General features: G+C 38.1%; 1 protein-coding gene across 2 annotated transcripts; it reads right to left on the bottom strand.

The window, feature by feature from the left end:
* Positions 1-1,679: 1,679 nt before the first annotated feature.
* On the bottom strand, positions 1,680-8,121 carry ctsla (cathepsin La). Of its 2 annotated transcripts, none has more exons than XM_044196009.1 (8): positions 7,971-8,121; positions 6,961-7,092; positions 6,752-6,874; positions 5,947-6,099; positions 3,814-4,038; positions 2,773-2,941; positions 2,537-2,654; positions 1,680-2,110 (listed from the first exon to the last, which is right to left on the bottom strand). In XM_044196009.1, the coding sequence occupies exons 2-8, from the start codon at positions 7,081-7,083 to the stop codon at positions 2,011-2,013; spliced, it is 1,011 nt and encodes a 336-aa protein (XP_044051944.1). In that variant the 5' UTR covers positions 7,084-7,092; positions 7,971-8,121; the 3' UTR covers positions 1,680-2,010. The 2 variants fall into 2 exon arrangements, with proteins under 2 accessions (XP_044051944.1, XP_044051945.1); XM_044196010.1 differs by lacking the exon at positions 7,971-8,121 and adding an exon at positions 7,590-7,608.
* Positions 8,122-16,566: the final 8,445 nt, after the last annotated feature.

The following is a 16,566-nucleotide window of genomic DNA, read 5'->3' as shown; positions in this document are numbered from 1 at the left end:
AACACCAAATGATATAACTGAACTCTTATCGTCTGTGACTGTCTCTGATGGTATATGTCATTTTGTTATGTCTGGCTAGGTTTATTTTTGCTGTACTCAGGTCTCTCTTGCAAAAGAGATCTTGATCTTAATGATATCATCTGATTAAATAAAGGCTTTATATATAAATAAATTCCTCTTGGGGAGGAATGGTGTTCATCCCATCATGGCGAGGAGCAGTAAAAAGTACAATATTCCCCTCTAAAATGTAGTGGAGTAGAAGTATAAAGTAGCATAAAATGTAAAAGTACAAGTACCTCAAAATTGTACTTGAGTAAATGTACTTATTTACTTTCCACCACTGGGCCTTAACATATTTTTCAAAAGTGCAATTTTGAGTTTTGCTATAATAACCTACTGTAAAACTTCTTGTAAATACATTATATACTTCTATACATCTCACTTTTGAGAAGATATTTTTAATCTGAATATACGGAAATTGAATCAAACTTTTGAGCAAAACGTAGACAAAGAATAAAGAGCAATTAGAGTAGCAAAGAATCTGGAAAATCATTGTATATTGAATATCTTTGGGTTTTGGATTGTTGGACAACTCATTTGATGACGTAACCACAGACTGTGGGAACCAATTTTCTGACATCTTATCATAAAATTATCTTTAAATCATTTAGTTCACATTAATCAACAAACGTAATCGTTAGTTGCAGCCCTAGTTAACACCTAATACCTTAAGGACTCATCTTTAAGTGACCACTTTCCCCGCAGTAAAGGGGCGACTCTGTTTCCTTATGAATCAACGCCATTGTTAAAGAATCAATAATCCTATAAGATCCCAGTACCAGACGTCAGGGAGCACAGCTGCTTTTACTGAGATCATATGACTCAGTCTTTGCTCTACATGTCAAACCAGCATGTGAGGTTAACAACAGAGTACAGCGCTCTGAATAACACAATTAAAACATTAAATATTGTGTTTGGTAGCTTTAGTTACAAGATTTATAGTTTTAATTAAAAGATATAGCAGGTCCAGAAATGATTTTGCGATCAATTCCATTTATCTGTAACAGCTGAGAATATTATGTGGCGACACTGATCCCTAAATTTGTCAGTGAGGGTTTTGAGAAACAAGATTAATTTTACAAAACAAACATCCTTCGTCAATCAATGGCCCTCTGTTGGTGCTTCTGTCTGAGTGAAGAGTCTTTAAAAGTTAGGGATCAATAGAGGTGACGGATTACTTAATGCTAAGCACCTTTCACCGCTAATCAAAACAGTGCTTTGCCATATAATGATGCAAGTTTTTTCTCTGCATTTTTCTAACCTAAATAATTTATTTAAATATAAGTGTGTTTATTTTGTTCTTATTTTTAGGAGAAACACAAATAAATGGCTTCATTTCGGCACTTTGTACAGTATTTTTTATGTATAATCTTTATGAAAACACATGTATCGCCAAATCAGGTGACTTTGAATTTTTCCAGAAAAACTGAAATGTTGCTTTATGTGCTGAGAAACTTGTTCCGTTAAAAACCCACTAGACTTCCCGAAAAACACAGTCAGAGCTGAACGTAAGGCTGTTGTTCTTGGCTCATGAGAAGTTGACATTTTGGGGGATACGTGGTTTTCACAGCACAGCGACAATATACAAAGCAATCAAAAAAATATTCCAAACACCAAACTAGTGTTTCACAACTTTAATTGATCACAGTAAAAGTAGAAAAAAAAAAAAACGACATTTACAATGACCGAAGCAAGTGTTAACGAATCACTCACCAAGTAGCATACACATATTTACAAACAATAAAACACTAGACTAAAATCTTCAGACGAAATAAAGTGGCATCAAACCAGCCAAAACAAAATGGCGCCATTTCCCTAAAAATCAGTGTTTCTTCTCTTAAAACATCACAGAATCTCCTGTTAATGCGTCGCTCTGACCGAAGCCTCGTCCTTCGCCTTGAGCCAAACTATTGCAATAAAAACACTCACAAAGTGGAGCTGTGCAAAACCTTAAACGAGAGGATAACTGGCCGCTGTCGCAATGCCACAGTGGTTCTTTCTGTCTTTAGCCATGTAGATGTAGCCTTTGTCTCCCCACTTGTCACTCCAGCTGAAAGAAGACAAACAAAACAAAAGTCAGGAAATGAGTTTGAGACTTTATTCGCCCCCTTTATTAAACAATTACAATCAGAGTAGCTGCAGTTTTAGAGAATTGCAATCAAAAGCCAAACTAGCTGCAGAGACAAGTCCTATTTACATTACATTTGTAGAATTACTTCTTCTGTAACACTTTGTGCCGTTCCTGTTTAAATCCTACATTAAATCGGACAAAGTCACACTGCAGTTTGTCACATTTCAGGAGATGCAAGTTAATGCTGACTGAAACTATTAAAATATATATACTATTTTGAAAATCAAAATATAACCAGAAAGAGCCTTAAAATATTCAGTAGGTTGTCTAGACTTTTCCAGGTAATACTAAACCTCAACAAAACATGGCAGACTGGGGATAAAATGCTTCATGTTTTTCACTGACCTGTTCTTCACGATCCAGTATTTCTTGCCGTCCACATCTTCGCCCTCGAAGCCGTAACCCACCACCAGCACACCGTGATCCAGCTCCTCGCTGCTGCATTCCTTCTCATAGTAGATTCCTAAAATAAAAATCCCAGTCAGTTATAAATGAAGTGTCCTAAAAAAAAACAGGTGGCAGACGAAAGCAAACAAATGTGTCTTTAACTGCGTTTCTTTTCCACAAAGCTAAGAACTGACCTGATTGGTAGAACTGGAAAGACTCGTGGCCGGCGTCGATGGCGACTGAAACGGGTCCCACGGCGGCCACGGCCTTCATCAGAGCGCGCTCCTTGCCGCTGGGGATGTCGATGAATCCGGTGTCGTTGGCAGAGTTGTAGTTGGGGTCGTAGTGACACGGCTGGTCGTCCTGGAAGCAGACAAGAAGAAGAAGATGATGATGATGATGATGAGCGGGACGTTATGGTGCCAAAACCAAAATATTCTAATCCGCATTTCCTGCAGAAATTACTTTAAGGAGTAATAAGATCAATAAAGGATATAAATGATTGGAGTTTGTTAAGTTCCTTTCACAACTATCAAAACCAGATTTTCAACCACTTATGAACGTTTCATGAAGAGCAGCAACGATTAATAAATTAAACGATCAGTCGATCGGCAGAGGGTTAATCGGCAACTATTTCGATAATCGATTGTTTAAAATGTATTTTTCAAGCAAAAATCATTTGATTACAGTAAATTTTATATTTTTGGACTGTTGGTAGGACAGAAGACATTATTTATTATTTATATTTATTTATTTATTTATTTATTTATTTATATATATATATATATATATATATATATATATATATATATATATATATATATATATATATATATATATATATATATATATATATATATATATATATATATATATATATATATATATATATATATATATATATATATATATATATATATATATATCTCCGACAAGTTTATCAATAATGAAAATACGCATTAGTTGCAGCCCTTGTTTTATTAACCTAAATTTAAGACTTTGGGCCTTTAAAAAACACATTTTAAATGCCAATTATGTTCTAAAAGAAGACAAATTTCACAGTTGGGCGAAATAAATTAGGAAAAAAAAGCTATCTACATAGTTGTTTACAGCAGAAGATCCAAGATAGAAAAATAAACATCTTTAAAAATTTTACTCTAAGACTATTTAACTCCTTTAAAAGGTGATTTTCTAGACATTTAAGACGTGTCCACTTCGTCCCATGAGATACGTACTGTTCCCAGGTAAGGATAAGCTTCCTCGGAGTCCAGGCCCTGGTTGTCCTTGACGTACTGGAAGGCCTGGTCCATCAGACCGCCGTTGCAGCCCTCGTTGCCCTCGGGTCTCGAGCAGTCCACCAGGTTCTGCTCGCTCAGCGACACCAGTTTTCCTGTCTTCCTGAAGTGCTGACCCTCCAGAGCTCCGGTGGTGCTGAAGGCCCAGCAAGAGCCACACTGACCCTGAGGGGGGGAGGGGAGGGAAAAGTTGTAACGATTGGCTGTACAGACATAAACGTCACCTGTACAAAGTTATTGTGTTTTTAAAATCATTTTAATTCATATTTATAATTTTTCATGTTCTTGTGTCCCTTTCTGATGTTGCCCATTTTGTTGCTGTTCTCATCTGCATGACCCTGAACCACTGAACAAAGAGTTAAAGCAGAGATAAAAATAGATTTAAAAAAATGCCCCTGCTTCCAGCCTGTCAAATGTCAATATTTGCTATATTTCTTACCTTTCTAGGACTGTAAATGGAATACTTTGGGGTTTTGGACTGTCGTTCAGACAAAACAGGTGATTTTTAGCTCAGTTTCCTTAGATTTACTGGTTTCGGCCTTTTAGCTGTTTGAGAATCCAGAGCTAAAACTGTGATAAGACACGATCCCAGCTTTTGTTGTACTGCCTTTGAACAATCTTCCACTTAGCATTTGTCCTGCTGGTACTGTCTGCTTTTAAAATCCTGCCTCAAAAACATTTTCTACCATCACCTTCTGGACAGACTAATGGTAGTTTTGCAAAATGGCGTTTTGACATGTATTAATGCTGGACCTTTTCTTTTTAAAAGCTCCCTCTTACCATCATCTTTTTATTCTTATATTTTGCTCTTTTTTCTATACAAATATCTTCGATAGTTTTATTTCATTGTGTCTAAATGTTGTTTTAGTCCTTTAATTGTGTTCTTATGGCACCCTGTATCTTGTTATTGCACTTTATTTCCCGGACAGCACTTTGCGTCCATAAATGAAATTATATTGCACGTTGCACTTTGACTAATATATATATATATGACAGTGTGTGCTTCACCCCGGTCTGGTTTACAGCGAGCTGGTCGGACTGGTTTCAGCTTACAGGGTATTAATGTATGGCGAGGGGGTGGAGAGAAGAAACTGCGCGCTCAGGGTGGAGGAGTGTTGGTGGAGCACACAGATAACAAAAACAACCTGCAAGTGGCCATCTTATCTTTCTGTTAAAGCAAAACATGTGCTGCAGTGGACAGCGTGCCCTTGTCGCTTCAAGTAAGCAAATGTATAACGATACAACTGCTCAAAGTTACGTAATCGTGTTTACCAAAGTTAACAGCTGATATTAGGTCATGCATTTGGATCTCCTGTAACACTGACATGGCTATTAAAATAAGAGCTGATTCATTGTGACTCCAGCGACGCAACTGACCATATGTGCGTTTAAGAAAAATCAATGGTTTCACAGAGATGGACACTTACTCAAGTTTACTCTTAAGTCCCCTTTTGTGATGATTAAGACTCAAAAACTATTCAATTTCATTGCCTGTTGCTCCGTCTTGTCTAAGTCACTAAACTGGACATTGGATCATTAACATCACTGCAATACATAATTGTGCAATATTCTCTGTTTAATACTCCTGTGCAATATACTGTTTCAGTTTACAATTCCCTGTTTATTGATATTTATTCATACATTATATTATTACATTGTACATACTTAACCTGTAAATCCACTTTTGTACTTTACACTTATTTTAGCTTTTATACTTATATCCACTTTTGTACTTAATTTTTCTTACCTGTATTATAGCGCATTATATTTTGCTTTGCTTTGTACTTCTATTCCTGTGTGCACTGACGTGACAGTGAGCAGCTGTAATGAAAGGGTTTCCTCTCGGGGATCAATAAAGTATTTCTGATTCTGATGTGCTAGTAGCCACACACAGCTACAAGTCCTAACTGATCTATCAAGATCCTAAATGTCTTCTGGCTACACTGCGGCTGCCAAATCTTTCCTACGCTTTACCTTATGACTCATGCCAAGACTTAAAAACCTGTTTAACCACACCTTGACTCCCCAAGGTTGTCGGTCTGAGGCGACACGAGACATAAAAACAGCCGTTACCTGGTCCTTAACGGGAGTGACGTAGCCTTTATCTCTCCAGTCTACGGCACGTGGGGCCTCCAGGAAGTTGGGCTCCATGAACAGGGACCCCTTGAACTTCCTCGCGGCTTGGCGCTTGTAGCCGTTCATGATCTGCCTGAACTCCTCGTGAGTCTGTGGAAAGACAAAGTTAAGAGAGTAAATGACACTGACAATGTGAATTAGACCAACAAGAGGACTTGAAGACAAAAAGGCAATGAGCTGCTGTGGTTTACGATCGTTAATGTGCCTGTGTGCGTTTTTAGCTGCAGACTCTTTAGCTGGTTTTTTTAGTTAATCTAAGCAGACAGAATCTATTTTTTGTTGTGTTTTTCTGGATCTGGATCAGTATACTTCTGTTTATAGTAATGCTATCTGTATATAATGTCCATAGTACCACTTGTAAAATATTTTCAAAATACTGCTCTATCCTGCATTCATGCTCACACTTCATATCCTGCACTTCTGGTTAGACCTAAAGTGCATTTTGCTGCCTTGTACTTGTGTAATGACAATAAAGTTTAATCTAATATTTGGACAAGTGCTTTATGCATACAATGTTTTATGACAGAATTTAAAAAAAAAAAAAAAGTCACTTATCCTTAATTTGAGGATTCACGATTCTCCTCCCAAACCTTAGCACACTCTTCTTGCATTGCCTACTTTGCCAGTTATCAAATCCATTTTCCTCGGCTTTCTTTGCATTACAGACACTTTTCTAAAAAGAACCCCGGTGTGCGTTTCCAAGCCAGATATGGGTCTGTGTGTTGAAACCGGGGCCTCTTACCATGTCTCCAAAGTGGTTCATGCCCAGGCGGTAGGTATGTGTTCCCATGGAGTGCTCCAGGTTGTGCAGCTCGATCTTCTTCAGGTTCTTCTCCCACACCATCCTCCTCCAGCCCTCCTCCTTCTACAAAAAACAAACATTTAGACTGTGTTCATGGCCAGAAAAGCATGCTGGAAAGAAAGAAGGGGGAGGGGGGGGCAACACATCACCTCATGATATTTTTTTGTATGCCAGGTCTTCCACAGATTCCAGTGCTCATCCAGCTGTCGGTCCAGCATGGGGGCTGAGAGGGCAGCACTCAGGCACACGGCCAACACCGCTACAGGCAGCATCGTGGCTTCCTGCCGGGAAACAACAAGTTAGGACTCCATTTCCAAAGACCACTGCTGACGAAAGAGACGGACTCCATTGCAAAAGACCTAATTTCTAAGGAAAAGCGGGCGAGTCATGCTCGTATTCCGTATCACATGTTTGTCTGTAAAGAAACGGGATCCGCATTAAAGCTGCAATACACATTCCCGACAGTACAGTCATTTCCCGACAGCTCCCCCCCCCCCAAACCAGGGATACTAGTTGGGGCAAATAAGGGTATTACATAAGTATATTATATAAATGTTGACTGTATGCAATAAAAAGGGGGGAGGTTTTGATTGTTTGAGGCCTGTTTTCCTGCAAATTGGTGAGCGGAAACTTCGCCAGATCCCAACCGAGTCCTGGTTTTGTTTTGTTCGCAGGTCACGGGATCTGGTGCGGCGGCGGAGAGCCAAGAAACCGGCCTGGACATCGAAACTACAACCAGGAAAACGAAAATAAAACCAAAACTTTAACCGGCGGCTACCAGACAGCGGTCTTTTCCACATGGATCCACTGCTGTGGGATGTTGCTTCTGTCTTAAATTTAAGAAGAGGCAAAGAAACTAGCAATGGCTGCTTTCAGCTAAACGAGAGAGAGACGACGACGACAAAGGCAGCCGAATGAAACAAGATGGCTAAGGCTGGCGGATAACAATAAAACTCTAGGCATTTTTGACTCAAAAACTAAATTAAAACGAGACATTAGCTTAAATAGACGCTTTTTTAAAACAGACGCTGGAATGTTGTTAATTCTGGTCTCAAATGACGGAAGAAAAAAAACAAACTTAAATGCATCAATATTACCGCCCTGAATTTAGGCGTCAAGCATCAGAGAGCGAGTAAAATGAGGAAATTGAAAGACTTACTGTGATTTCTGTAATGTTGAAGAAAGGGAAATGATTCGCTTTGACCTAGAGACACAAAGTTTATAAAGGCCCAAGTGGCTGCAGAATAACGTCCCACCGAGCTCTCTGATTGGTCCGCTCCTTGTTTATTACACCGAAGCCCCGCCCCGACGTGAGATGTCATCATGGAAGCACGTGATTCCCCCCCCCTGGAATGGTGTCGAGTACAGGACATTGTGTTTTTTTGCAGGATTGTTGCAGCTGAAACTGTGAAAAAAAGGGCTTTTTATTTACTCAGGGTTGTTTGTTTGAACTTGTTTAATGTTAAGGACCCTCTAATAGATATTCTTAGTGACGTACAATGCCGCTCACATGATTAAAAGACTTTTTTTAGTGATGAAATCAGCCTTCAGATTAGCTTAGTAAGGCAAAAACACACAGCTGAGTCCCTAATGAGGGAATATGCCACTGGATGTTTGAAATAGGTCTGATCATTTGTTGATATTAGAAATGGGGGGAGTGAAACTTCTTATTGCAACTGACTTATTGTTAAGATTTGACTTTTGGTGCAGGATTTCATCCTCCTCACCTCAGCACTCATTGTGTTCACATGCACTTAAGTAATCGGGATAGTGTCGGCTTTCTGCAGTAATTTGATTTCTTTAATGTCATGTATATAAGAAATCTGGGGCCCGTAATCAGAGTAGACAAACCTGATTTTTCCCAGCTAGAAAGTAAACTTCTTGGCCGCATAGATGTGTCACCAGGGTTTCTAATCGACTTCTTACATGTACGCATGTGCATGACAAAGACTTCAGACAGTGAAAGTATTGCTGTGACAGCAGAAATTAAAACAAAAGGCCATTAAATGTACGACTAAGTCTAACTAACTCACACAAAGTAGCCTCTAGAAGTCTAAATAAGTCGGTTTCCACCACTAAACACTTGACTATTTGTAAAATTCAGACACACTGTGCTGCATGTATGCACAGATTTGTACGTGTGTGCATGTAAACGTGCTGATTAACTAACACTAAGGACTGCGGTGGACTGAAACGTTACACAAAACAAGCATTTAAGACACTGTAGGTCGACATCATTCAGTTTATGGGCTCCTTGGTGGCTGCAGGAGCCTGAGCTGGATGGATTAGTGAACGGACCGATGAAATGACTGTTATTAACGTTTCTTGTCCAGATAGATTGAGTATCTACCAATACAGAGGCCAACCTGATATTTATTGTATTTTTGTTTATCTTTTTCATACATGCATACAGAGACAGACTACAGTACGCCTACATTAGGAAGTAGGACGCTTTGGAAAGGAGTCAGCCTCTCTTCATCTTCAACTCCAGCGTGAAAGTTCAGGTGGAGTTTTCAACCAACTGCAGCACTTTAAAGTTAAGGTTGAGCTGCAAAATGATTCAAAAAAAAAAATACTCAAAATACGTACAAAGGGGGATTTTTATGTGTCAATGCCCAGCGACCCATCATCTCATTCTTCACCCAAGACCTGAGCAACCACTTTGTTTGATTATGCCTCAGACAAAGCTGTGATTTTTAAAAGCCCGTCAGTGAAATTAAAGTAATTCCCCTCAAGTTTACCATTGAATTGAAGAGTGCAAGGGGACGCCCACATGAGAGAATATTTGTTTTTGGTTTACTCTGTAGACGAGGAGATAACAGAGAGAGTGAAACTAATACAAGATAGATTTTTTTGATCATTTTGCAACAGAGGGTTGTATAATGAGATTTTGTTATGTAGTTCCCTTTATGCAACTAAATATACATATATATATACACAGTAGTTTTACATGGTGGAGTGCTGAGGATGAATGTAGCAGTCCCACAGCCTGAGGGAAGAAGCTGCTCCGTAGTCTGGTGGTCCGACAGCGGATATTTCTTGCCAGACGGCAGCAGGGTGAACAGGCTGTGGCTGGTAAACTTTAGTATCCTCCCGATGAGCACAGAGTTGCCACAACATTTTTCTAAACTGTCCCATCTTCAAATGGAGATACATTTAGCCAACCAGTCCAAATATGATTTAAAAAAAACACAAGAGCAGGGGCTTTTGGTTGATAACAGTGACCTCTATAAAGGATATATAAGATGTATGATACTATCAGTGATGGCCAGTGTTTTCATGAATATGCATCACAGCAGGACTTCCAGGAACTGCCGGCACAAAGTCTGAGTTCATCAGTCGATGCTCATGTGATTGATAAGATTGTGAAAGAACAGGCAGACTTGTTTATGCATTTACAACAAAATCTTTTGTTTCCTAACGCTTCTTATTTGTGATAGTCTGACACCAGTGGTGGAAAGTAATCAAGTACATTTACTGAAGGACAATTTTTGAGGCACTTTACATCACTTGAATATTTGTATTTCAGGCTACTTTATACTTCGACTCCATCACATTTCTGAGGGAAATCTTAGTCTTTTTTTGCTGCTTTCATCTGACAGCTTTAGTTACTTTTCAGGTTGATAATCAACAAATAAAATGCATTTTTTCTATAGATTTAACTACCAAACAGTATATAAAGTAGTTACAATTAGCCCAACTTTGACCAGCTGCAGCAGTAAAATGCTGCTTACACGTTAATGCATTATTTTGCTGACAATACTTATGTATTTTTACTTAAAGTATTTGAGTACTTCTTCTACCACTGTGAACCACAAATAATGAAAATACTGGTGCACAGACTAAAGTCCAGACCTATTTAAATTATTTCTTTTTTTCCTTCGTATTTTATTTATTCAGCTTGGCAATTATATCTTCTGTTGGGACTCCCTTTTTATTAATAAAATAATAGTTTGACATTTTGGGAACTAAGCTTACTGGCCTTCTTGTCAAGAGTTAGATGGGAAGATTGATACCACTCTCAGTTATTTACGATAAATATGAAGTTGGAGCCAGCAGCCGGTTAGCTTAGCATAAAGACTGGAAACAGGGGGAAACCGCTAGTCTTGCACATAACTGCCTGTAAAACAGGCAACTTGTCATTTTTAATCTTTGGTTTTTGTACGAATTAAACAAGATATAACATGTTAGTGAGCTTGCAGAGTTGCTGGTAGGCAGATTTTTGTGCAGACTTTGTGCTAAGCTAAGCTAGCTGGCTCCTGGCTCCATCTTCATATTTATCTAGCTTCATATTAACTGTACAGACATGAGAGTGGTATCGATCTTCTCATCTAACTCTTGACAAAAAAGCTAATGAGTGTATTTCCCAAAATGTTGAACTACTGCTTTGAATATAATGAGTCTAAAAATACTGGAATCAACCAATTAAATACCCACCACATGTAAGTTTTTAAACTTCCCTGGGCTGCTGAAACCAGGATTTATTGGTACTCAAAAAAGTAAATTGATTAAATCATACAAACCTCATACTAACAACAAATACATTAAATGCTAAACAGTGATATAATGTGACATGATTCGTCTACATCTGTCCATGTAATGTGTCATGTCTTTCTGTTGTCACATTCAGGAAGCATGATGTTCCAAAATTTCCTTGGTGCAACGCTGCGGTTATGTTAACATGGCATCATACTTTACAGTAGGCTAAAAATACACCATTTCCTTGCATTTGCAGGAATTTGAAAGCAAATTGCGTCCTCAGCAGCTGATGTATGACTGGGTCGTGTTGTTTAAGCAGAGCGACACATGACAGTGGTTGACTGAGCACTTCCTGTATCAGCATGCAAGTCTGGTCACTTACCATATCCATCTTTTAGTCACCTGCAGTTGGCTTTTCATGTTCGTAAATATTGTCAACAGGGGGGAAGTATTCATATCCGTTGCTTAAATACAAGTAGCAATACGTAAAAGGGCCAATGGTTTATCAGCAATATTAACTGAAGTGTCAAATTAAAATATTTTTAGGCAATACAAGGGTTTGAGATGAAGCGGACAACATGCAAATAACTGAATATATTTTCTCTGTTTACATGTTTTAACTCCAAAGGAAAAGTTCGACATTTGGGGAAATAAGCTTTTTCGCTTCCTTGTCAAGAGCTAGATGAGAAGATCGATACCACTCTTGTCGGTACGATATAGGAACTACTGCCAGCAGCTGGTTAGCTTAGCTTAGCAGACTGGAAACAGGGGGGAAACAGCTAGCTTAGCTGTGTCCAAAGGTAACAAAATCCACCTACAAGCACCTCTAAAGTTAACTAACATATATCTTGTTTTTATAATTTGTACAAAAACCAGAGTAAAAAGGACAAGTTGCAGTTTTACAGGCACTTATGTGCCAGGGTAGCTGTTTTCCCCTGTTTCCAGTCTTTATGCTAAGCTAACTAGCTACCAGCACCTCCAAAGCTCACTAATTAACACGTTATATCTTGTCTGTTTAATCCGAAACCTTTGATTAAACCAAAGTATAAAAATGACAATTTGCTATTGCTCTGGACCAGTAACTTCCTGGAGCTGTTGCCTGGCAACTGGTCCTGGGCAAGAAACAGTTCAACACATGACACCCCATCAAACGTTGATTTGTTCATTTTATCCTTTGTACTGATTAAACAAACAAGATGTATTGTGTTAATTAGTGAGCTTAAGATGTGCTGGGAGGTGGATTTTATTACCGTTGGACAGAGCCAGGCTAGCTGTTCCCCCCTGTTTCCAGTCCTTGTGCTAAGCTAAGCTAACTGGCTGCTAGATTCATATTTGCCGCACAGACATAAGAGTGGTATTAATCTTGTCATCTAAGCGAATAAGCCCCCAAACTTTATTACATATCGAAGGCCACTGTCCTTACAACATATAAAATTAAGATACAGTCTCACTATCTAGATGCCTTTGTCAACATGTTTGTGTAGTCAAATGATTTCCTGTCGTCTATATTCAGTTTATCTTCACTGAAACAGGCTGTTGAAGAGGAGTGGTGATGTACTTTGGTGAACCACTAACGTATCATTTATCCTCAGATCAGAATGCCGCTCAGCCAACACAACAGGAAGGTTATCAGCTGCTGGTCTGGTCTTCCCATCCAGACACAAAGGTTAACAGACTGGGGTCACTATCACCCCTACATGTTGTTTTTTCACAAAACAGCCTCAGTTGTTTGTTAACGTTATTGATCCAGAAAGTCGTTGATTAGGTAATACCACAACACTAAAGGTCTAGCCATGCTAGCAGTACCGTGAGGCTGTAATACATAATAAAAACAAAATTGTTGACAGAAAACTATTACTCCATCATTACCACTAGAGGGGTAAAAAATATAAAGTTTGGCCTGATAGTGGCACCAGAGGAAACACTATGTTGTTAATAGATGATGAAGATCATGTGGTGAGATTTAAAGTCCCAGGACAGCAACTAAATGGACATTGGGGTGAGATCATCATCAACTGTTGTTTCCAAGATCAAGAATAATCTTTGAACTTCCAACGTTTAAGACAACATGGAAGAGAAGTCCTTAAAGTGCTCAGAAATCATCAGAACATCCACACTTACACAGCAACAGGGCAAACTCCATCTGCTGAAGATCATGTGATATGATTGAAAGCTCCAGAACAGCTACTACCTTGTGGTGTTTTTGACAATCTCAGATTCATTAGCTGGACTAAGTTAGCCTCAGCTGTGCTTTAGTTAACATCAGCTGTTAGAATTCAGTTCAAAGCACTGCTATTAACACATTAGCTAAAGTTAGCACCTCGCCCAGCTACAACAGTAAAATGCTGCTTACATGTTTATGCATCAGTAATACTGTAATAATCCATTATTGTACTGATGTTGATGTTAGCCGGTAGCATGATAACATACATTAATACATCCGTGCTTAACATGCACTCAACTAACAGCTATAAGATGTTAACATGGTGATGTTTAGCATGTGACATTTTGTATTTTAGCACGCTAACGTCAGCATGTTACTATGCTGCATGCGAGCAAGCTAACCAACTCATGTTAACATGCGTTAATTAACATGCTAATATATTTTATATATTTTGGCTTATAAGTGACAATAAATCTTGGTGACAATTCTGCAAAAACAAATGGATCTTTAGCTGTTTGCTTTGCACGTTAGCGATGTGATGCAGGAGATCATTTACAAAAAAGGTAGTAAAGCCTTGATTATAGTTAGACCTTTACATACATATGAAAATATTAAGTAAATGTTTAATTGTTACAGTTTATTAAAGGACAGTGAATATTTACAGTACTAAGGAAGTGTATGAAAGGTAAATAACCAGTAAAAAGCCTTGCCAACAAACTCCCTTATATACTGATATATATAAGAATGAAACTCAACCTGTTTGTCTACAGATTGAGAAATGTTTGCATCACCTCATCACGTGACAGAAGTTTAATCATGGGTACAAATGTATTTATGGTGTGTACTGTGCATGTACTTGTACGTTTTTGACTGCAATCTGGACGAGGCCATGAATCAGAGAATATATTTTGAGTATTCGGTAACACGCTGTGGTTAATTATTGATCATTTATGCGGGTTTTCGCAACTGTGATGTAGTCAGCTTATTGTTATTTCCATACATGCACCATGAGTGACATGATCTACTGTACTGTATATCTTTAATATTTCCTGTATGAGAGGACAGCGGTTTCTTTTTGTAGGCAGAACTGATTCCAACAGATGGAAGTACAGTTTGAGCTCATGCTCACATTGAAACAAGTTTAAAAAAATGCATTTTTCTTGATAATGACTGTAAGGCACGGTTTGAAAATGAATGTCTTGAAAATGTGCTTAAAAATAGAAGTTTTCTGACACAAATGTCCAGGAATTTAGGAAAAACTAATGAAAGGCAATTAAAAAGGTTATTGCCTATATTTTATTTTGATATAATAATTTTGGTATTTATGAACTCAGTTCAGTTAAAAACACATTTAAGACTTTATTCCAAATGGCTAGAAACCACATTACAAAGTGTTAAATGTGGAAATAACCACAGATCCCTCTGAAGGGGAAGACCTCAGACTATACTGTTTATTTAAACCACCGAACCCAATTTAATTCATGCTTAAAAACTAACATTCACCAAATCTACGTTTTAAATTCTGTTCGTGCAAAATAAGCACAACAAATTTAGATTCACGTGGTTCAAACGTCACGCCTCCTGCTCCATTAATCTCTTCCTGTATAATTACGTGACAGTGGACACAGTCAAACCCAGAGTGCTTCAGGTGGCAGCAGACGGATCATGTGAGTGTGTGGGTGGAGGGTTGACGTCCCTGCACTTCTGCAGCTGAAGCTCCACAATGAACCCAGAGACGTGTGAATAACACAGCACCCGAAAGACAGTCTGTCACTGATTTACCAAAGAGATTTAAATTGTGTGGCCGTCATTTAAACAAACACTGGTGATTAAATATTTGTATCTTTACTGATCTTGATTAAGTTTGTTGGGTAAGAAGAGTGTTTTCCCCAGTAGCAGTCTGTTTTACATTCATTCACTTATAAGGAGTTTGCAGATTTAGTGCCAGACAAACACAGCACTGCAAAAAAATCTGCATGCGTTTTGTTTTTAATCTTTGTTTGTGTCTCTCTCTTTGATTTGCTTTCAGTTAAGAGTCTCAGGGTTACACACACCCTACGTCATTGCAAACCTGATTATTTTGGTAATTCCTACCCAAAAATACAAATGGACTTTACTTTATCTGAAAAATTATAAAGCAAGAATAAGAAAAATCAAGGATTTTGATCTATTATTGAGCCCCAGAATGTTTTTTTTTTTAAATAATAAAAAAAACCCATAAATATATATATATATATATATACTAAACTGGGAACAAGGGAAATTATCTCGACTCATTGGCATAATTTGCTCTTGTTTACAGAAAAAGTAAGCGCCACGTTACAATGGATGAATAATGCGCCGCTTCACCTCAACACAAGAATCAACACCTAATACTGTAAAATTGCTTCATGTAAGAAAGTTTTTTTATTGAATGAAACACCATGTAGAGATTTCTTTTTAAGCATTAACAAATCATGATTAGTTGTATCGCCATAGTCCACAACAGTTAACTGCCTCTAACTGATGTTTTAAGTGCTCATGTTAAAAAAAAAAATTAGACCATATTTCCTAAAATCTCACCAGTACAACAGAAACAGGATGTTATTACGAGTCCCTCACCCTCCTCCTATCACTGTCTGCATTTAATAAAGAGAATAAAGGTGTGGGGAGTGATTTTCTTTATTCCCAACACCTGTTCTAATAGTTTTAAGCTCCGTTTGTTATGGAAGAACATCACCTTCGTCTTGTTCTGTGCTGTAAAAGCAGTGGTTCCCAACATTTTCACCAGTTGCTTTTATCTATACTGTGACCAGGTCCGACTTATTTGACTAACTTTTAGATTATTCGGTATATCACAAGAAAAAAAGCAAATATTAGAGGAAAGTCTAAACAAATAAACAATTTTGTGTAATAGAAATATGATTTTTTGTAATGTCCTGCTGTCCTTTTAATCATGTCGGGACCCCCACAGGTTGGGAACCACTGCTATAAAGTCAACATAACCTTTACTCAGTCTGTTAATCCTCTTGATAAGGGTCTTGTTTACACTAATGTCTAAAATTGATAAAGTAACGTTTATCTTCCACTACTCTACCGCAGGGATCTTTAAATTAGGACAGAGACAATGACG

This window comes from Siniperca chuatsi, linkage group LG5 (genome assembly GCF_020085105.1).
Source record: "Siniperca chuatsi isolate FFG_IHB_CAS linkage group LG5, ASM2008510v1, whole genome shotgun sequence".
Classification (NCBI taxonomy): Eukaryota; Metazoa; Chordata; class Actinopteri; order Centrarchiformes; family Sinipercidae; genus Siniperca; species Siniperca chuatsi.
Note: the sequence above shows the minus strand (reverse complement) of the source record. Positions and strands in the feature narration are given on the sequence as shown.

Bases quoted from the DNA above. Each gene is read 5' to 3' on its own strand.
- ctsla (XM_044196009.1), bottom strand. From the start codon at position 7,083: ATGCTGCCTGTAGCGGTGTTGGCCGTGTGCCTGAGTGCTGCCCTCTCA. The intron at 6,100-6,751 runs GTAAGAGGCCCC...GTCTTTCCACAG, and splicing joins TGAACCACTTTGGAGACATG to ACTCACGAGGAGTTCAGGCA. The intron at 2,942-3,813 runs GTACGTATCTCA...GTCTGCTTCCAG, and splicing joins CTTATCCTTACCTGGGAACA to GACGACCAGCCGTGTCACTA.